The 22,419-nt window shown below is 47.1% G+C and overlaps 1 protein-coding gene across 1 annotated transcript; it reads left to right on the forward strand.

The window, feature by feature from the left end:
* Positions 1-1,822: 1,822 nt before the first annotated feature.
* On the forward strand, positions 1,823-20,392 carry STK33 (serine/threonine kinase 33). The gene is made up of 13 exons (XM_053449336.1): positions 1,823-1,945; positions 11,723-11,839; positions 12,022-12,135; positions 12,406-12,510; positions 12,672-12,810; positions 13,052-13,140; positions 13,501-13,588; positions 14,593-14,668; positions 17,186-17,298; positions 18,761-18,846; positions 19,097-19,330; positions 19,456-19,539; positions 19,626-20,392. The coding sequence occupies exons 2-13, from the start codon at positions 11,723-11,725 to the stop codon at positions 19,824-19,826; spliced, it is 1,446 nt and encodes a 481-aa protein (XP_053305311.1). The 5' UTR covers positions 1,823-1,945; the 3' UTR covers positions 19,827-20,392.
* The last annotated feature ends 2,027 nt before the right edge of the window (positions 20,393-22,419 follow it).

A 22,419-nucleotide genomic window follows, 5' to 3' on the forward strand; every position in this document is an offset into this window, starting at 1 on the left:
GAGACGTCTCACTCGGCTTCACCTTACATCGCGTTGCTGTTGCGTTTCCGCCCATAGATTAATTATAATATCATTTCTTTTATATAATTAACAATCCATTGTGCATCACTTTTTTTCAGTACTCGGAGACTAGGAACGGTGCTTCTAATGAGACATTTAGTTATAAAAGCCTTCAATTCAGCAGAGTAGGTGGAACAGCAGCTTTAAAGAGTAATGTTAGTGATTTAACACCAGGGGGCAGCATTGTAGCTGCTCATCTACACGTACCCTGCGGGGGCCGGAAACATTAACCCCGCAGACATCAGTAACCCCTTTAAATAAGGATCTCACCTCTCCTGAGGCGAAAGTAACGCCCCAGGGTCGCGCTGGGGTTAACAAAGCAGTCCTGGCCCTTTAGCGGCAGTGGGGTGACCTGCCCCAGTGGGGTAACTTGTGCCAAAGTATTCAGCGTTGGGGCAGGCTGGATCTATAAAGACCCTCTTATGGAACGACCCCGAGGAGCGGCCGCATATTACAAAAAGGCAGATTTTTGGGATGAAGGGGTAGATTCTCAGAGCGAAGGGGCAGATTCTCCAAGCGTAGGGGCCGATTCTTAAAGCGAAGGGGCCGATTCTTAGAGCGAAGGGGTAGATTCTCAGAGCGAAGCAGCCGATTTTGAGCGCAAAGGGGTAGATTCTCAGAGCGAAGGGGACGATTCTCAGAGCGCAGGGGCCGATTCTCAGCAGAAGTCCCTGCTTGAAGACAGGCAGGGCCGGCCCTACCAAGGAGCAGAGTGGGGCAATTGCCCCAGGTGGCAATTTGCCGCCCCAAGCGCCTTTTTTTTTTTTTGAAGCAGAGGAGAGAGAGGGGCCGAGTGGTTTTCGCTTACCAAGTTGTCAGTACCCGCTCGGCGCCCCTCTCTCTCTCCTCTGCGAGCCCTCTCGGTCGGTCTCGGTGCCGTGTTGTAATGCTGAGCACCGGAATATGATGTCATTTCCAGCGCTCAGCAGTAAAGCAACGCGGACCGCGGCAGAGCAGGGAGACTCGCCGCAGGACTGCTGAAAGGCAAGTACAAAGGGGGGGGGGATAGGGTAGATAATAGGGAGGGAGGAAAGATAATGAGGTCGGCGGGGGGGGCGGTATTTTAAACTTTGCCCCAGGCGGCATTATGTCTTGGGCCGGTTACACGGGTGTAAATGTACAGGTGATTTCTACTTGGAATATATAATGTGTCTGAAGAGGAGACGGGGGTCGCCTGGAAAGCTTGCACTCTATTGGCTTCAGTCGGCCGATAAATCATCGTATTCCCCCGATCTGCTCTTATCCGGCCGCTCCGCGTCGCGCGGTACCGCTCCGCCTGCCCGCAACAACAGCAGATCTAATAATAATTATAATAATAATAATGAATCATGTCAGACCCTTTGAATGTATGGATGGTAAGAAGCGCTGCGGGATTTGTTGGCGGCAAATAAATAAAAGAAAAAAAAATAAAATTAATAATAAAAATTATTTTGTCTGCTGTCATATGGATTCTACAGAATAACAGAAGAATAACAAAAACAACATTAACGCTCCTAACAATAATAACAATAACCCAAAAATAACAATAATAACAACAATAACCAAAATAATAACAATAATAACTGTAACACTAACATATAACAATAATAATAATAAATTAATAAACACTAGCCGGGTGGGCGGAGTTGAAGGCCAGGCCCTCACTGTAGTCCCACCCAGTGGTAGCTCTTTTGCTCCGCCTCCCACCTGAGCCATGCTATCGCGCTGAGGCCCGCCCCTTCATCTATCCCCACCCCGTCCCGCTGTGTAGCTCTCAGGCCCCGCCCCCGGTCCCGCCGCCCGTGGCTCCGGTCTCCTCCGCTGGGAGAGTTCCTCCGAGTGCCGGCTCCGGAGCTGCCGCTGACTCCGTACGTTCTCGGGAGAGGCACCCGACCGAAGGCTGACGGTAAGCGTGTTGTCCGGGGGAGGCGGAGCGCAGACCGAGTTGTCCCGTTACCATGGCAACGAGAGCTGCTGGGAAAGCCGAGAGTAACTGGGCAGACTGGCAACATCCGGGCACCCACGGAGAGGGCATGGGCAGAATACAGGGGGCATGGGGGAGACCACGGGGGCATGGGGAGAATACAGGGGGCATGGGGGAGACCACGGGGGCATGGGGAGAATACAGGGGGCATGGGGGAGACCACGGGGGCATGAGGAGAATACAGGGGGCATGGGGGAGACCACGGGGGCATGGGGAGAATACAGGGGGGGCATAGAGGAGAGTGCATGGGGGAGAATACAGGGGGCATGGGGGGGCATAGGGGCTGTGGGAGGACACGGAGGAGAGGGCACAGGGGGTGCAGTGTATATTGGGGTCCCGGGCCTGCTGAGGGGGTAAGAGCGGTGCCAGCTAGGGAAGGTATTACCTGCGCTTGGTAGGGTTATTGGTGCCAGGCAGTCGAGGGTTATAAAGGGAATGGCTGATATGGAGAGGGCATGAGGGGTGGGCGGCAGTAAGGATGGTGCCAGGCTGGCAGATAATTCTGTGTGGGGGTCCGGGGGGCCGAGCTGGTGAACAATATGTGTCATTAAATCTGCTAAACTGTCACTAAGCACACGAGGCACAGGAGCTTACACTTTAGTTAATAACGGGATGTTCTTCTTTCCCAAACCCGTCTCATGTGGCTCTCCCGCGTGATGGGAGATACTCGCTCCCGCTATAGGAAGATTTTAATGTTACTTTAACCTCTGTTAACAGATATTTGCATTTCTTAAACCAAGATGGTCTTATCAGGCCTGCCATTGTGATATCCGGACCTTTACGGTTTAGCACCGGTGGCAGTGCCGCAGAGCAGTGCTGGTGGCAGTGCCGCAGAGCAGTGCTGGTGGCAGTGCCGCAGAGAAGTGCTGGTGGCAGTGCCGCCGAGCAGTGCTGGTGGCAGTGCCGCAGAGAAGTGCTGGTGGCAGTGCCGCAGAGCAGTGCTGGTGGCAGTGCCGCAGAGAAGTGCTGGTGGCAGTGCCGCAGAGCAGTGATGGTGGCGGTGCTGCGGAGCATTTTTAATGTCAATTTGTAGGAGACGGACAACATTAATGCCAAAGCAGACAGCTTAATGAAGGCCGATCTGCGTTACGTGGGGTCAGATTTCTAATTTATGAGGCAAAATTTGGGTAAAATTTAAAAGGGGCAAAAATCCTGCTTTTAAGACTAAAAAGTGGTATTTGTATCAGATGTATAATTTTATATTATTGTTATTTATTATTTAGGATATTTTACATTGGTGGGGTCTCGCCAACGGCAAACCGGGGTCTAATAGGCCAAACACTAGCAACGAAAGGCATCTGGTCGGTGACCAAACAGTCTGACTGATTTGTGTGTTGGCTGCGGATCTCAGGTTGTTGGGTGTCTCTTGCCTTGAATTACGTCTCTTTCTCGTTACACGTCTCTCTCTCTCGTTACATGTTTCTCTCGTTACACATCTCTCTCTCTCGTTACACATCTCTCTCTCTCTCTCTCTCGTTACACGTCTCTCTCTCTCTCTCTCGTTACACGTCTCTCTCTCTCTCTCTCGTTACACGTCTCTCTCTCTCTCGTTACACGTCTCTCTCTCTCTCTCGTTACACGTCTCTCTCTCTCTCGTTACACGTCTCTCTCTCTCTCGTTACACGTCTCTCTCTCTCTTGTTACACGTCTCTCTCTCTCTCGTTACACGTCTCTCTCTCTCTGTCTCTCTCTCTCTCTCCCTCTCGTTACATGTCTCTCTCTCGTTACACATCTCTCTCTCTCTCTCTCTCTTGTTACACGTCTCTCTCTCTCTCTCTCGTTACACGTCTCTCTCTCTCTCTCTCTCTCTCGTTACACGTCTCTCTCTCTCTTTCTCTCTCTCTCTCTCGTTACACATCTCTCTCTCTCTCTCTCGTTACACATCTCTCTCTCTCTCTCTCGTTAGACATCTCTCTCTCTCTCTCGTTACACGTCTCTCTCTCTCTCTCTCTCTCTCTCGTTACACATCTCTCTCTCAGTCTGGTTGGGGTGCGCTGGTTGGATTAACTCGGCTAATTAATTATTGGCTTGAATTGTCTGTCTGGGGTTTTCTCGTCCGCCGGCGGAGTGCTGAGGAATGTTAATGAGCGCAGTCTGGCGGTGATTCTGTTACCCAGCCTCTACCTGCGGCCGCGGACTTGGCACAGACTGGACCTTCGGCGTTAATTACCTGCAAACAAAACACAGGAGACTCATTTCATCTGTGCTTACAGTGGGGCATAAGCAGGGAGTATGGGGTATGGAGTGGGGTACGGAGTATGGGGTAAAGGGCATGGGGTATGGAGTATGGAGTACGGAGTACAGAGTACAAAGTATGGAGTACAGAGTATGGGGTACGGGGTATGGAGTACTGAGTATGGGGTATGGAGTATGGGGTAAAGGGCATGGAGTACGGAGTACGGAGTACAGAGTACAAAGTATGGAGTATAGAGTATGGAGTACAGAGTATGGGGTACGGGGTATGGAGTACAGACTATGGGGTATGGAGTATGGGGTAAAGGGCATGGGGTATGGGGTACAGAGTATGGGGTATGGGGTATGGGGTACAGAGTATGGGGTATGGGGTACAGAGTATGGGGTATGGGGTACAGAGTATGGGGTATGGGGTACAGAGTATGGGGTATGGGGTACAGAGTATGGGGTATGGGGTATGGGGTACAGAGTATGGGGTATGGGGTACAGAGTATGGGGTATGGGGTATGGGGTACAGAGTATGGGGTATGGCGTACAGAGTATGGGGTACAGGGTATGGAGTATGGGGTACGGAGTATAGAGTATGGAGCGCAAAGTATGGAGTATGGTCCGTCAGACCCGTGTGATGTTCGATACGTCGCTGCAGTCCACAGAGGAACCCTCTCGGCCTCTGATTGGCTGCGGCTTGCGCCGGTCCCTCTGCTGGGTGTCAGAGCACGGCGATCCCGTTGACTTTTGGCGCCATCACTCCGGGGCGTCACAGATCCATAACTCGGCTGTTTGCTCAGCGGAAACAAAGAGGCCGAGGTGTGAAATCGCTTGTCTTTGGCATTCGCCGCAGATTGCGGCAAACAATGGACGTCTCTGACTTTCTCCGACTCGTTTCCTCGTTATGCGTTCAGCGATGGGGAGACCTGAAGCAAACAGAAGGTCATCGCTGGGCAAATATACTTTGTGAGGGCAAACAGAAGGCTTTGTCCCGGATCTCAGGGATGTATCACCGTATCACCGCGCAGACGGATAAGTCTAATTCATTTACATCGTTTTACATTCCTCGCATCGCACGGCCAGGATATCGCCCCACGCGCCGTAGCGCTGTCCCTCCGAGGTATGCGTCTCGGACTCGCCGTCGCTAAGCAACGGTGAAAAGCATTTGGGACGTTCAGTACTTTTACTTATGTTAATAACTTCGAACGTTCCCATCCGTGGCATCGACCCGCTCTCCGTGATTGGCTGCTCAGAGGGGAAGCGATGGTCAGACGAGTGCCCAAAGTGCCCCAGGTATCATATAGCGGTCTTTGGTAGTTTTACGCTCTAGTTATTTACTTTGTGAGCTGTCTCCGCTGTCTCTGCTGTCTCCGCTGTCTCCGCTGTCTCCGCCGTCTCCTCGGTCTCCGCTTTGGGTTTCATGCATCCCGTTCTATGAGCTGCACGGACCCCTCGGCCGCGTCCCTCACCAACAAAGGCAGGTATCGGAGATACATTTTCTGCCCCATCGGTGGGGACCTTGTGCCCCGGCCCGGGATGCCGCGCCCCGCTTACGGTCTTATTCCGCCCCGTCTTTTCATGCTGCGCTGTGTAAGTTGCTACGTTGTTACCGTCCGCGGCCACATGTTTTTGTCGGTGCCTCTCATTGGCTGTGAGTCGGAAATATCTCTGTTGGCTTCTGCCCTTTTGCCCCAACATCTGGCCCGGCGCGGGGTTAACCCGTGCCGCGTATCCTTGTTGATCTCTCTGACGGCAGCAGCACGGAAGGTTTTGGTGTCTGTGGTGTTTGCCCGTTGCTTGGTGTTCAGGCCATTGTTCTGCGCTGATGGAACCTGCGGGGCTCTTATTGTCTGTTTTACGGCCGAAGGGGCCACGACCTGGCGTCTCTTTATCTCTTTATCTCTTTATTAGACTCCCGATTGCGGTGGGACCTCCTTAATTACATATTGTACCGATTTCTCTCTGATATTAGCCCCCTGTAGCCACGGTCGGGGGCATTAGATTTGGCTTAAACTATCCCACAAGAAGACGGACCCAGCCAAGTCCGGCCGGTGAATCATCGTGAGCTGGACACGGTTTGACCTTAGTGAATACGTTTTTTTTAACCATTCCATACCATTTTTATTAAATAAGTGTTACTCTCCCCCGTTTCTTCTTTCTAGTATTGGAGACGAGGAACTTTGAGAGTTATTGGCTCGGACTCTGAAACCTTGGGCGTTTTTTCACACCTGTATATAATTCTATAGCGTTTGAAGCGGCCTCCGTCAGACATTTGGGGGCCTTATTATATATAGAGGGGCTCAAAGCCCCCGGTGATAGCGCAGAGTCTGCTGTACGTGTATTTAACATTACCCGCGTATAACGCCTCTTTCCCGCGTATAACATGCCTTACCTGCGTATAACGCCTCTTACCCGTGTATAACGCCTCTCACCCGGGTATAACGCCTCTTACCCGGGTATAACGCGTTGCCGGGCAGGCGTCAGACGCTTTAAACTCTTCTGCTTTCCCGTCGCCCTCGGCAAGTCCTTAAATAAACCGAGCGGACCGGCTTTAAAATGCGTTGAATTTGGTTTCCAAGCAGCGGCTGCAGATAAAGAGCTACTTGACATTCACCTCCTTTTGGCAGAATTGCCGTTCCCACATGAAACAAATTCGCCGAAGAGCGCGTAACACGCCAGCGCCCCGCAAACACCACGTAACACGCCATCGCCACGCGTGACCCGTGTGATTTACTGTGTGACGTGGTCATCGGTGTAAGAGGAACGCTCTTCGCACTCATCCCGGGTAACAGAAAGGATTCACGCGCCGCTATCCCTGATCACCTACTGACCCCCCCCCCCCGCAGTCATTCTCACGGTTTGGGACAGAGGGCTTCAAAGAAAGAAGAGAGAAAGGAGATCGGAGACAGAGACGAGAGAAAAGAGAGAGAGAGAGAGAGAGACGGTGGTAGATTTACTGAGAGGGTGGTAGATAAGTGGAACAGACTCCCAGCAGAGGTGGTAGAGGGTAATACAGTGAGGGTATTAAACATGCATGGGATAGACATACGGCTCCTGAATCTAAGACGAGACCAACGACTGATTAAGGTTTGAGTCTTTACATCAGGAGAAACGGTGATTAGACGGGGGCCGGATGGGGGCCGGATGGGAGAGAGGAGAGAGGGGATAACTCAGTGCCATCTCCTTGATCCGCCGTCACCCGATCCATCTCACTAGCCGGTATCTGGACGTTCCCATTAAACTCCAGGGCAGGGTTCAGAGCATCCTCGTGTCATCCGGCCCTGGTTGTCCCCGCCGTGGCCCCTGTAGTTACCCCAGTAGCTGGGACTGTTCTGGACGTAGCAGACGGTGACCCGAGTTCCTGATCCAGACCCCCGCTTTACAGAACTCGCACGAAACTGCCTGCGAAGGGCCGTAATAAAACCCTCCGAATCAGGGGGCAGGTAAGAGTCCCTTTAAATCTGCTTATTACATATTGGATATTACCCGGTACGTATGTGTCATAGAGAACGTTAACCCTGTGCCGCATATTACACGCCGTTTATTACACGCCAGTCGTTACGCGAGGCGGTGCCGCGGCCTTTACAAATATTCGCTCGTTTTCCACACCCTTTCTTCTTTAGATTTTTTTTGTCTTTTAATCTCACTTTGACGTCAGTTATGGAAAGAAATGACTCGGCTGAAAGCGTGGCCAGGATAGCAACGCAAATAAAGCGAAAGTGCCCCGAATCCTGCTTTACCGATGAATACGCGCCCGCGGGGAACTTCAGGGCCGCTTTTAGGGGGGAATCACCCAAAACGTGGCTGTAATTCGCCTCCCATTCAGGGGCGTCATCAGGGCCGGGCTGGCGATCACGAGGGGGTCCTGGCACTCTAAGACCGACTGCCGACGTCTGGTAATGGGGTGAGAACAGGGCGCTGACGCCCGGCAGCCCACCATGCGCCATGTTTTATGGTAACCCTAACATCAATTTTTTAAAACTTTTTTGGCAGAATTTCTAATCCTCAGAATTTGTGCAAATAACCCCGAGGATTTTGGAATCCTTTACACTGCTGTATGTTTGTATATGATTATTATTGTTTATTGATTTATATAGCGCCAACATATCCTGCAGCGCTGTACAATGGCTGCACCGGTCATAGCAAGTAGGCCATAATATTTTGGAGTTATAGAAACAAACAGTAGGGAGGGTCCTGCTGAAAGAGCTTACAATCTAGAGTAAAAAGGTTACACTTTAAACACAAAACAGCAACGTTACCGTTTATTGTTACAGATTCATGTTTTAAAATACACGGGTAACGGGTCACTCTGCGTGATGGAGTCATCATAGGTGTACAGAGGCCCTTTATCACTCCCATCACTCCTGTGCTCCAATGGCCCTTTATCACTCCCATCACTCCTGTGTTCCAACGGCCCTTTATCACTCCCATCACTCCTGTGTTCCAATGGCCCTTTATCTCTCCCATCACTCCTGGGTTCCAATGGCCCTTTATCACTCCCATCACTCCTGTGTTCCAATGGCCCTTTATCACTCCCATCACTCCTGTGCTCCAATGGCCCTTTATCACTCCCATCACTCCTGTGTTCCAACGGCCCTTTATCACTCCCATCACTCCTGTGTTCCAATGGCCCTTTATCACTCCCATCACTCCTGTGTTCCAATGGCCCTTTATCACTCCCATCACTCCTGGGTTCCAATGGCACGTTGTGTTCGCTGATCCAAGTTTAAGTTTGAAAGGCTAATTGATGATTAGAAAACCCTTTTGTAATTTTGTTACAGCCAGAAATCTCCTTGTTTTTCATGAAAACGGCCGAGTGACTTTTGACCGGTCGTGTATATAATTATCTGGATTAACGAGAGACTCTGGCTGCCGCATTCCGCAAATCAAAAAGAAGGAAAGCTGGCAGTAGGTTTCCGTATTAAATAACGAAACGTCTTTATTATTGAATGTTTAATATTAGCTCCAGTCACCCCCCGGCCCCCGGAAGGGCCGGTCCCCGTCCAGTCTTTGTACAGGTCAGACCTGTTGAGCTGAGTGTCTGCTCGCCGGCCGTTCGCTCTCCTGTATGGCGAGGGATAAAGACACAATGAAGAAGTACTTGTGGTCTTGTCGCTAAGATTAGTCGGGACAATGCGAGGTCTGCGTCGGTTCGCTCATGTGGGCCGCGCGGCCGATTTGTTGGTAAATAAACACAGTCTGGTATCTTAGTGGGATGAGCATCTCCTGCTCTCCAAGCACCCTGTCTGCTGGACGTCACGCCGTCTCCCTCACATTACATATTCCTGCATGAGCACAGGTGGGATCTGCCAGGGACCAGTGTGTTCTGGCATGTGTGGGGGCATCAGGGATGGTCCAAATTCAGGATCTAAAACTAGAGGGTCAGGAAATTTTACTTTACTGAGAAGGTGGTAGATAAGTGGAACAGCCTCCCAGCAGACGTGGTAGAGGGTAATACAGTGGGGGATTTAAACATGCAACGAGACAAATGACTGATTAAGACTTAAGTCTTTACAGTAGGAGAAACGGCAGACTATACGGGGGGGCCGACGGGGGGCGATCTGCCGGCGGGTTCTGTCTATATATGTATATATTTAAGGACGTCTCCTTATTGCTGCTGGGAGTCTGTGCTATTTGTTTTTTCGCATTCAGTAATAAATTCAATATTTAAAGAGCTTTATTTAAGTAATTCCGCGAAATGTTTGGAAAAACATAAATAAGGCGGCAGAAGAAAAAGAAAATCCGGATTTGGGGTCAATAAAAGCTCACAAAAGGTTAGCAAACAAGCAGAAGTAAGCGATGGGCGCGCGGAGCGCAGGTTTCGGGTTGCTGTTATTTGAGTTGCGGTGCTATGGTATCAGACACAAACAATGCTAAACGCGCCGGGAGAACGACCAGGTAACCTAAGAGCTCGGGCTTCGTGACGTCCGCCGGGAACTGGATGTTTGTGACGTCCGCTTTCATTCCTTCGCCGCTCGGAATCACCGAGACGCAGCGAATGACCATCCGTCCCGTGAACTGCGACGGAATAACACGAGGAAGACACGGATCGACTGGCCCAGCTTCATTAACCGATACAATGTATCGTTTCTATATGTCGGTCCAGAACACAGCCGGACGCATCTCTGACACGGCAAACCGTGTTATAATTAATAAAGAATGATGAAATCTTCAAATGACCAACATAAAAAAGTTTGGGCTATACTGGGGGGTCTTAAAGACCCCAAACCTTTTTAACAACGCTCAGTAAACGTCAGTATTCTGTTCCAGGATTCGTTCCCTTGATATTGATAATACGGGGGGCTCTTATTTAATGTTCCGGCCCCTGCTGTGTGTTGTCGGATGACAGATCTGCCCCCAGAGTGAGAAGGAAGAGTGTTACGGGGCTTCGCGGTGCCTTCAATGACCAGGAATTCCATTGGAAATCTACTTGTGGGGCGTTGGCGCCACCTTGTGGTACAACTTATTTATCTCACTTTTACAAAGTAACCGAGTGAGACACTTAGAAGAAGAATAATGGAGTTTATTTCCCCCGTTTAATTTATAAAGCCGTGCCCTGCTGTTTCTATACACATTATCGAGGCTTTTAGGGCTGTAGAACCCTGCGATCCCCTCATACCCAGCAAACATTCCGACCTCCTAGAAAAGAGGGGCATCGTGGGAGACCAAAGGGGGACTGGACAAACTAAGCAGGGACACTTGGGAGGTATGACAATACTAGGGTACTTTGTTATCAACTTTTTTTTTGTGTGAAATTGACAATTCTTGGCGTATTCGGGGGTTATTTTAATGTTTTGCTGCACATGGCCTCATCTGTTTGTCTCACTCCGTGTCTTGTACTGCGCATAAAACAGTTTGTATATTCAGTGATATGTGAGTTGTTTGCGAGTGCATGCGCTTGTATATTTTAGTTGCAGACCAGGCTATTTTAAGGTGAATTAAGCAAAATGTAATATTTAAAAAAGCAACAGCCTAAGCAAAAAAATGCCAATGTCTAAATTAGGGGTATATCGCCCCTACCACTCACCCCCAATTGGATAGGGGGTAAAAGTGAATCAAATACATTGTGGGAGGCATGGAGCTCGTCACCTCCAACTCGGAGTAAATATCCTCCAGGGGCATAGAACCCGTCTATGTGTCCCCATCCCCTGCGTATTGGGAAGGAGAAGTCTAAAGTAACTTTAACCCCTTGGAGACCCAGAGCCCACCCTGTATCTCTCGTCCTCTCCCCATCACTTGTCAATTGGGATGGGGGTTAAGTTAATAAAAAAAGATGTCAGCGAGTCTCCCAAAAGGTGCAACCTATAGGGAAAAATATGGGTTGGGGGCCACTTTTCTGTAATGGCCTTCAAAGCCATCGAGTCCATAAATATATATATATATACTCTCATCCACCACTGACCCCTAGTGGTTACTGTGTGTATTGTATCTGCCACTCCTGAGTTGTGGATTATTTGCCATATTATAATCCTGTTTTCAAACAAAAATACTTATTACACCATTTTGTTTTATTTTAAGATGCTGAAACCAGAAGTCAGAGAGATTCCTAGAAAAATGGCCCCGCCGTGGCCCCGTAGCAGCAGCGCGGAGAACAAGATTCCACATACGCGAATGGACGACGAAGCAGCGATACAGGTATGGAAACGGCTTTCAGATCTAGGAACGGGACAGCTTCATACGGCCCACACTCCATAATAAAGTGTACCTCTGGCCAATACATGACGTGGGGTCCGTCGGCTTACTCCCAAACGATTGGCTGCAGATCGCTGAAGTATCAGGAGCCTGCATTTCTCTGATTTATAGTTTTTATTTTCTAGCAAATCTATACGTTTGGAAAGAAGTTGGGACAAGGCAGCTTTGGAGTCGTGATCGAAGCCACCCACCGGGAAACCGGGAAGAAGTGGGCCATTAAAAAAGTGAACCGGGAAAAGGTAAGGTCTTCTACGTTTTGTAGGAACAGCGTTTCAAGCCGGTTAGTTCAGGGTGACGCGGATTTACTTTAGTCCTCCGCCATTGCGTCCCAAGTGTTAGCTTCACCATGTGGTCCAGCGGACGGAGTCCTTCCCTGAGTAACAATGTAACCAGAGAGTTTCTTTCATGGGACGCGACTCCCGGAGGGCGAGATCTCCTGCGTAACCTCCGTACCGCCCGCCATGGATCCCCGGGATAGACTGACCATCTCTCTCTCTCGTGTTTTAAAGGCTGGAAGTTCTGCTGTGAAACTGCTGGAGCGAGAGGTTTCTATCCTGAAAATCGTAAACCACGAGCATATCATCCACCTGGAGGAAGTGTTTGAAACCCCCAAGGTCAGTCTGTGCGCCGAGTGCGTATAACGTGTGCTGTCGGGAGGTTCTCGTGCCGGCATCGCATGCGCGCGCTGTATCTGCCGGTGCCGACACAATCTTCTTCCCCGTATGTGTGTTTATTTGCGTTATTCCGGTCTCTCGACGTCTCTCTGTATGATCAGCGCATGTATCTGGTGATGGAGTTCTGTGAGAGCGGGGAGCTGAGAGAAATCCTGCTGCGGAAAAAGCGCTTTTCGGAGGCAGAGACCAGACACGTCATTCACAGCCTGGCATCGGCGATCGCCTACCTTCATAAAAAGGGTAATGCCCAACGCTCGGGGGGGAACGGCCGGATTACCGGGGGTCCCTGGGGCACTTTGTTACATTTCTATATGAATGACCCGGGTTATTGGATGCAGAGTGATTATTTAATTCGGAAACCTGACACATTGTTGGGTCACACTTTTGTTCCGCGCAGAAATCCAAGCGGGGGGGGAGGGTTAACAGAAGGCAATGTAAAGGCCTTTTACGTTGTATTAACGTGCTTTCTGTGCCTGCGCAGACATCGTCCACCGGGATCTGAAACTGGAAAACATTCTGGTGAAAAGCAGCGAGAAGGCGGACACGGAGGAGACGCAGCTCAACATAAAGGTACGAGACGGGACGGCAGCTTCTCCACCGCCCCAACAGATAAACCCACTTTCTTTCCACCGCCAGAACTTACACAACTGCGCAAACGGAGCATTCTGGAACTTTACGATAGAATGTGCTTCATGTCGCTAATGTGTTCATATTTAAAAATTACAAAAAAAATAAAATATATTATTTATATAATTATTACATATATTTATATTAAAAACATATTGTAATTAAGGCTGGTTTTGTGCCAAATTATTGCGAATAAATGAAGAGAATCAGATGGCTGTAATGCTGTTATTATTCGTGGATCTCCTTCCCTCGTCGCCGGCGCCGTCATTTCTTCCCATTCTGCCCATTTTTTACCCGCTGCAGGTAACCGACTTTGGTTTGGCCGTGCAGAAGGGGGGCGTTGGCAGCGAGAACATGTTACAGTCCACCTGCGGGACCCCAATATATATGGGTAAGAGCGCACGGAGCCCCCCTCTCATGTACACTGAGATGTTATTCTTATATGAAGCCCGCGGCTTATTCACTAACCTGATAACATGACGCCCGACGCCTCTCCAAACCTTGCGGTGCTTCAGGGCACGCAACACTAAGGGGTGAGTTCCAGCCCCGGCACGCTGGTGCACTTTAACAGCTAAATTACCCCTTGGTATTTTTATTTAATTAATTTAAGACGTTCCGTATCGTGTATTTTTGATATTTTTTCTAAAAAGATTTTATGGTTTGGAGCGTGAGCCGCGGTGCCAGCCGCGCCCAGGAGTGGGTATGAAGCGCTTTCCATGCCAAGTTGCCTGCGTTTGTCCTCAAACCGGTCACCGCGCCGGCCCTTAAAGCTCTTTTTTGTCTTTAAATGTTACTTTAACTCTTCGTAAACCATTTTCAACCCAAACTTTTTACTCGGCGGAACGTTAAGGAAAGTTTTTATTTGAAACCGCATATAATGCCTATCGAACGAATTGTTTATGCTGCGAGAAGCAAGATTTCTCCAGAAGACAAACTTTTTCTTAAAATGAAATTTACTTGAAATTTATCGGCAGATTCCCGTTTTTCACATTGCGTTTCTCGTCTCTGATATTAAGTATTTTACAATCCCGACTCTCCTCGCTGCTTAATGCGGTTAATTTAGCCGCCGATCCCCGGCTCTGTGGAGCTGACGGCTCGCGCCGCGTCAGCAGCCAGCCCATCAAACATTAAAAAATGATATTCAAAATACCCCCCTTTCCTGCCCCGTCTGCTGCCTAACTGCCTCCTAACAATTAAAACGGAAGCCGTCACATTCAGCCAGCCATCGCTTCCGAGAGGGCGAATTGCTAAAGTCTGTACATAATTCATTCACACATCTGCTGTCGTTGTTTCCTCATCAGGGAATAAATTAGACGCCATCAGCAGATTCCTCGCCGCAGCTTTACGGATTTATAAAGCGTTTCTTTATATTATTAATATTACTCTTTTCTGCAGCCCCGGAGGTTATCAATGCCCACGATTACACCCAGCAGTGTGACATATGGAGCACGGGGGTCATCATGTACATGCTGTAAGTATCCTGTATTTGTTAACATTACCAAAAAATAAATAAACAATTAAAAAAAAATATATATATTTTTTTTAATTTTTTAATTTAAAAAAAAAAAAAAAAAAAAAAAAATAGTGTATAATTTTTTTAAAAAATATAAAAAAAAAACCCTTAAGAATTAAAATTATTAAAAAACCTCAGAAATGTCAGCACCTGTAAAATTCTCCCAGTGGCGGAATTAATCACAGGCACGCGACTTCCCGAGCGGACATTTTTAAATGATGCAGCGTAACAGAATATTTATATATATATATAGATTTGCATTTGGAGACGAGGCTTGTGACTTGCTTAAAGCCTCTGTAGAGAGAGTAATAGAAACGTCGTATAGTGTAATCGGGGATTGCTCTGTTGTGTCGTTATTTACATAACCCCGCCCCCTTTCCATTAAAACCTTCCCGATAAAAAAGAACGGCGAAAACGTGTAATTGAAGATAGATTTTATTTTTTTCTTTAGCTCCAGATTGTAAAAGGAAACCAGCCGCCCCATAAATCCAATCGCATCTCCTTTCTGCTCCTTCAAGTGACTAATTGTGATTTTTCATTATTTAGGCCGTAATATCTTTATGTTTTTTTGAAAAACAAACACAAAAATTAGCATTTTGATGGCTGTCGTTATATAATGGCGTGTTTGATGACAGTTGCGGAATTGGCTTACACCGAGGGGGTGAAATAATTGAATGGCGATACATTTATTACTGGTTAGAATAACATGTTCGGTTTAACCCTTCGATGCATGCAGATTAACCAACATTTTTTTTTTTTTTTTTTTTTTTACGATTTATCCGATTCTTTTTAAAAATCCATTTTGTTGAAGCAAATGGTTCAGGATGGTTGAACGTTCCGATATTTAGGGATTTAGGTTTAAATGGCGTGAGCTGGTTCATTAAAACGGAATTATTTGTAAATCTCCTCTCTCCTCCGGGTCGGATTTCCTTTTTTTTTTCCGTTTATTTTTTGGATATCTGTCTGTCTTTGCGGTAGTCGGATCCATAGACGCCGAGAAGAGCTTCTGGGTCATCTTTATCATTCCTGAAGCTACGGGGCAAATACACAAAAAATATCTTTATTATTTATTGTTATTATTTATTGTTTTATAAAGCGCCATCAAATTCCGTAGCGCTGTACAATGGGATATACCGTATTTGCTCGATTATAAGACGAGGTTTTTTCCAGAGCAAATGCTCTGAAAAATACCCCTCGTCTTATAATCGGGGTCGTCTTCTAATCAGACCCCAAAAAAATGCTGGCGCCATGCTGCTTACCGGTCGCGAGCAGCGTCTCTTCTGTTAGAAGCAGGACAGGAAGCTTGCAGCGTCCTCACAGAACTCTATCTCCCCCCTCCCTCCTCTGAGGGCGGGGCCAGAGAAGTTGCTACAGCCGGTCCCCTGCAGAAGTCTGCGAGTGGGAGATCTGCAGTTCAGGTGAGGGGGTGGGGGAGGGTTTTTGAGTATGTGTGAAGTGTGTGTGATTAAGGGAATGAATGAGTATTTAAATGTTTGTGAATGAGTGTGAGTGTGTGTGTGATAGCATGGATGTGTAAGGGGGGTGGGGGTTGTAGCATGGCATATGGAGGCTGTAATCCCACTGCTATCATCCCCAGGTTCCAGCATGTACTGGCTGCCTTGGCTTGATAGGAGTGTGATTGCTGTTAGCAGTTTGATATATATATATATATCAAACTGCTAACAGCAATCACACTCCTATCAAGCCAAGGCAGCCAGTACATGCTGGGTTAAAAGGCATATCATGGGGCTGAGTGGCATATAGGGGGTTAAAATGCATTTCTGGACCTCCAGAAATGCATTTTAACCCCCTATATGCCACTCAGCCCCATGATATGCCTATATACCTCCAGAAATGCTTTATACCCCCCTATATGCCACTCAGCCCCATGATATGCCTTTTAACCCCCTATATGCCAGAGTGGCATACAGGGGTATAAGGCATATCATGGGGCAGAGTGGCAAATAGGGGGGTATAAAGCATTTCTGGGGGCAGAGTGGCATAACTGGGGGGGGCAGGTTGGCAAATAAAAGGAAATTTAAAAAATATATTTTTCTCAATCATAGCTTTTATTAAACATGAAAATAATTTACATTAATTAATATTTACTGGTAAAACTTTTTCCCTATAGGGTAGTCTTATATTCAGGCTTTTTGTTTTTTTCCTAAATTAATATTTTGATTTTGGGGGGTCGTCTTATAATCGGGGTCGTCTTATAATCGAGCAAATACGGTATGTGTCCGAGACGCCTTTATGAAGGTACCATGGAGAGCAGCGCTGCCCTCTTTGCCCAGGGGGTCTTTGGTTCTGGTCTGCACAGGACCCGGTTCCAGAAGATCCAAGTTGGGTTTATTGGACAGACTCCCCCCTTGTGCCCATGATGATGAATTAAGCTGTCGCCCGGCACGTCTCCTAAGAAGAACTTGATACAATGTACCGCAATTAACCCTCGTTCTTTTGCTTTTTTTTCGGTAGGCTTTGCGGGGATCCGCCATTCATGGCCGCCTCGGAGGACAAACTTTTCGAGTCGATTAGAAAGGGCGAGTTGAAGTTTTGCGACGAAGTTTGGCAAACCGTGAGCGAGGCTGGTAAGTGCATGTTTACCGACTTAAAACAAATGGCTTCATGATCAGCGTGACACCCCCGGAAAGGAGCTTTTAATAGAAGGGACTGCGATACAATGTACCCCCAGGGACAGCAGAGTCAGTAGGAAATAAAAGGCCTTTTACCGGCCGGCCCTCCAGGCGAGTGGCGGCTATTGTGTCCCCTTACAAGAAACTTTACTTAAGAAAGGCTGTGGTATTGATTGGACACATTAGCCCCGCGTCCGCACAATGCACAACGCGCCGCTTCATTTGTTGTGCGATATGGTTTTGGAAAACACTTTGCGATAACCGCGCGGCCCGAACGTTTTAAGCGCGGACCCCGAGTCCCCTCTTAATGCACTCGACACGGGGGGCTTTTGTTTCGTGCCCCGGTGCTGATGTAAGTGGAAATGTTTGGCGCCGCGACATGAATTCTTCATTATTTAAATTGCCCGCTCGCCTTGTCATTTTTTTTTTTTTTTGAAAGGGCTCTCAGGTCAGAAAAGTTTGTTTGTAAGCGATTAGGAGTTTATTCCGGCTGATACTGATGTAATTGTGTGTACTATATATATATATATTATATAAAATGCACTATATATATATATATTATATAAAATGCACTATATATATATACTATATAAAATGCACTATATATATATATATATATATACTATATAAAATGCACTATATATATATATATATATATATACTATATAAAATGCACTATATATATATATATATATACTATATAAAATGCACTATATATATATATATATACTATATAAAATGCACTATATATATATATATATACTATATAAAATGCACTATATATATATATACTATATAAAATGCACTATATATATATATACTATATAAAATGCACTATATATTTAAATATATATATATCGATCACGGCTCATGACTGGAAGTCAAGAATCGAAATGCTATGAAATATTAGTAATATCCACAGAATTTCGCAGCCAATGAAAATCCTGATCATTCTTGGCACTGATTGGCTGAGCACTCTTCTCTTTAAGAAAGTGGATACCAGGTTTGGGGTATTTTAATTTACTTTTATCGTAAAACCATTAATTTTTTTAGTCGGTAAGATATATATATATATTTATTTTCTTTTTTCTTTAATAGTGGCAGATAAAAGCAAATTAGAGAATATAATTTCTGATTCTATTCATTGGTGCAATTTGTCCACACCGGTGTCTGATGCGACCTTCCTTGCACCCGTCTGTAGAGTATATACATATAACCGGATGTATACATCATATACCGCGTATAAGTATATATATAAATACATTATATACGTTATAAGTCAGCGCTGCGCGTCTTGGGTTCACCCACCGGGTGTATATTAATCCGGCCGTCACTCTCAGTTCAGCGGACGGGCGGCTGCCCCCAAAGTGCGCTCCCCATGATCGGTTTATTCATTTTAAATCATTTTTTTTCACAGCCAAAGATGTCCTGCAGAGGCTTCTGAAGGTGGATCCGGCTCAGCGCATCACAGCTAACGAGCTGCTTGATAACCCCTGGATAACGGTACGTCGACGAATCGCTTACGGACGTCACCCCCTCTGTATGCGTCACGTGTAACCTCCGGCGCCCTAACCGTATCGGATTTTCTCCTTTAATATTATCTCTGCTTCAGATTCATTCTAGAAACTCTTGTTGCAGGAGGCTGGCACTGATAGGTGGATCATTATTGTTGCCATAGCAGCAGAGAGAAGTGTATGGGTTTTTTAAATGTGAGAAATAAAATGATTTGTGTATAAACCCCCTGACGCTCTAGGGGGAAAGGAACATTGTGCAAAGACCGTTTAATGTCATCGAGATGATGAAGGAATGGGGGAACAGCCTGGACATGGACGACACGGAGCTCCCGGACGCCGAGTCCAACGGTTTGTGCGAGGCGCACTCCGAGAGCCCCCTCGCCCCAGAGGAACGAAGCAGCCCGGTGAGCAGCAATGGAGCCTCCGAAACCGACAGCAGCAACAGCAGCAAACCTTCCACCCCAACGCAGCAGGTAAAAGGGACCTCATTACGTCTTTTATCTCCGACACCCGTATCTAGCTGCTTCACCTGCCTTCACGAATCTCACCTCGACTACCAAACAGTTCTTGCATTCTGACACATTCTGTACATTTCTAGATACACAAGAAAAAGACGCCTCCCGGTTCTCTGCCCAACGGGATGATTAAGAAGAAAAGTTCGGGCTTCAAGTCTTCTAGCGCTGTAAGTAGAATTTGGAATTCTAGGATTTACTTGTGATTTTAAGCTATATTTGTATAATGAGACCCCCACGTACTGTTCCATTGTAGCCCCCACCAGACAGAAAGACCTCTTCACAACCCAATCTCCGACGGACCCAAGATAATCCAAAACACGCGGCCTCGTCTGCATCCAAACCGCCGTCGGTTTTGGGGAAAGGAGAGCCGGAAAAACTCAGTGTTCACACAAACCACGGACATAAACTCACGCAGAGACCTCCTGCCTCCCCCAAATCCAAGAAAACCTTCTAGCTGCAAGACAAACCCTCTACCCCCCACCCTACGGACTTTATTAACGTGCCAAAGGGAAAGGTGTGGACCCCGGAGATCTCTGCACCCCGAAGCCACGTGACCCACCTACTGGGGTACAGTGGGGAGGACATGTCAGTCCGGAACCTGCATAGATCATAGAGGTTCAGATCAAGTCACCAAACTGGGGTACAGTTACCATAACAACGTGTTTTTAGATTTCTATTCCGAATACTCAGCAGACCTTCTAATGGCGCCATACGTGTTTTACAATTGTTATTTTGTTGCATCGTTAAAAACAAGGAACCGGGTTTGAAACTTCAGCGCTGCGGAATGTGATGGCGCTAATTATAAAATAATTAATAATATAAATAGTCCTTAATATATTCCTCATGAGGTGTCAAACTCCACGAAGTAGCAGGGAGGGTCACATAAGCTTTTTAGACGGTTGAGGTCCCCTCTTTAGACGAAGGATGATCTTGGAAGCCAATGTTACTCTAATCTTACTTTGGTAAGACCAAGACCAAGTCACCAAGACCAAGTCACCAAGACCCAAGTCACCAAGACCAAGTCACCAAGACCAAGTCACCAAGACCCAAGTCACCAAGACCAAGACCCAAGTCACCAAGACCCAAGTCACTAAGACCCAAGTCACTAAGACCCAAGTCACTAAGACCCAAGTCACCAAGACCAAGTCACTAAGACCCAAGTCACCAAGACCAAGTCACTAAGACCCAAGTCACCAAGACCAAGTCACTAAGACCCAAGTCACCAAGACCCAAGTCACCAAGACCAAGTCACTAAGACCCAAGTCACCAAGACCAAGTCACTAAGACCCAAGTCACCAAGACCAAGTCACCAAGACCCAAGTCACCAAGACCAAGTCACACATATCTTTGGATTGCCTTCTCCAGGACAGCAATAGATTTTCTTTACATTTTTAGGTTCTACGGCTGTTATTTCGGTAAATAAGGTTCCGTCAATAAGAGTAAGTTAAGAGCCCTTGTTTCGTCCAGATCTTTTTTGATGCAGGGCAGAGTGATCCGGAGTTTATATATATTTTCTATACATTCACAGAAGACGACGGACACTTTACTTAGCATTGCATACATTTTTAATGTTGACTTTTACATTATTCACGTTACGTTTTATTTATAGAGCGCCGGCACATCCAGTAGCGCTAACTCTTTAGGTCCGATGCATATATTAGTGTGATGGAGAAAAAAACCCCAAACCAGCAATTTCTTAACGTTCCTGGGAATTTGCGGTTTTTCTTTCGCCTTTGTTTTTATTTCCTAGCAGGACGATCGCCGAGTGCGTCTGCCGACAGCGGGGTCCGTGCCACCTGCGCTGTTCATATTATCTGCTGCTAAACTGGTCTGTTTATCACCGGAGAAAGTCTGAAATCTAACTCGGTATTAATTAGAATAGTTTTAATATCACAGATTCTTATTTTTCCATTAAAGACATTTTCCTGCAACAAAATACTGACCTCTGATTGTATTTTATTTACCCCGTTTAATTTATAAAGCCGTTTCCTGCTGTTTCTATACACATTATCGGGGCTTTTAGGGCTGTAGAACCCTGCGATCCCCTCATACCCAGCAAACATTCTGACCTCCTAGGGGCATCAGGGGGGGAGAGAGGGGCTTCAGGGGAGGGGAGAGGGGCTTCAGGGGAGGAGAGAGGGGCTTCAGGGGAGGAGAGAGGGGCTTCAGGGGAGGGGAGAGGGGGCATCAGGGGAGGGGAGAGAGGGGCTTCAGGGGAGGAAAGATCGGTGCAAAGGAGGAAAGAGGGGCACAGGGTGAGCAAATTGGACACAGAGGACCAAAGACAGACCGGACAGCCTTTACCCTGGGGGGCAGTAAGTTCGCTCTCTCCACTCCGATTACACAAGGCATTCACTCCATTCAAGGTCTTATTTTCTTGGGTTTTTTTTTGGGGGGGGGGATTTCTAGGACCCGGTAAGAGCGCGTCGGAGGCAGCATATGGCGTTTTTTTTCTTTCTTTCCGCGGGAAGACCTATCAATCTCTTAATGACGTTCCTTATTTTAAACTACTTTGTATTCAGGACTTTTTGCAATTATAATAAATGAGTTCATTTAAACTTCAAATCAATCAGTAATTTCACCAGAGGAAAAAAATGTAAGTAGCAATTAAGAACGAGAAAGTGATGTACATCATCTGATACAATATTAATACACTGTGATGGCTGATGTCAGCCGGGCAGATGCCGCGCAGCTGCGCCGGTGCTGAATAGGAATAAGGTGCGTATTTTGGGCTCCTTGAAATCATTTTCTGAATAAGATGTGCTCTATTATTGCTTCCGCAAATGAATCTCTCATCAGACTCGGACGCAGTGACACGCGGCACATTCCTATTAGGCTAATAAAAAAAAAAAAGGTAATATAATAATTCGTACGGAGGCAGAAGGGAGCCTGAAAATGAGTTTTCTAAATGGCCGCGCTTATGGGCCGCTATTCGGAGAGGCGCGCGCGGTAATACGCGTCCTGCGGTCGTTTACGGCACCGCCATTAAATGTTACCGCTAATCAAAAGGAGAAAAAAAAGCCCCAAAAACGCTTGCGTGAAATCGA

Source organism: Spea bombifrons, chromosome 10, assembly GCF_027358695.1.
Source record: "Spea bombifrons isolate aSpeBom1 chromosome 10, aSpeBom1.2.pri, whole genome shotgun sequence".
Lineage (NCBI taxonomy): Eukaryota > Metazoa > Chordata > Amphibia > Anura > Pelobatidae > Spea > Spea bombifrons.

Bases quoted from the DNA above. Each gene is read 5' to 3' on its own strand.
- STK33 (XM_053449336.1), top strand. From the start codon at position 11,723: ATGCTGAAACCAGAAGTCAGAGAGATTCCTAGAAAAATGGCCCCGCCG. The intron at 12,136-12,405 runs GTAAGGTCTTCT...CGTGTTTTAAAG, and splicing joins AAAAAGTGAACCGGGAAAAG to GCTGGAAGTTCTGCTGTGAA. The intron at 13,141-13,500 runs GTACGAGACGGG...TACCCGCTGCAG, and splicing joins AGACGCAGCTCAACATAAAG to GTAACCGACTTTGGTTTGGC.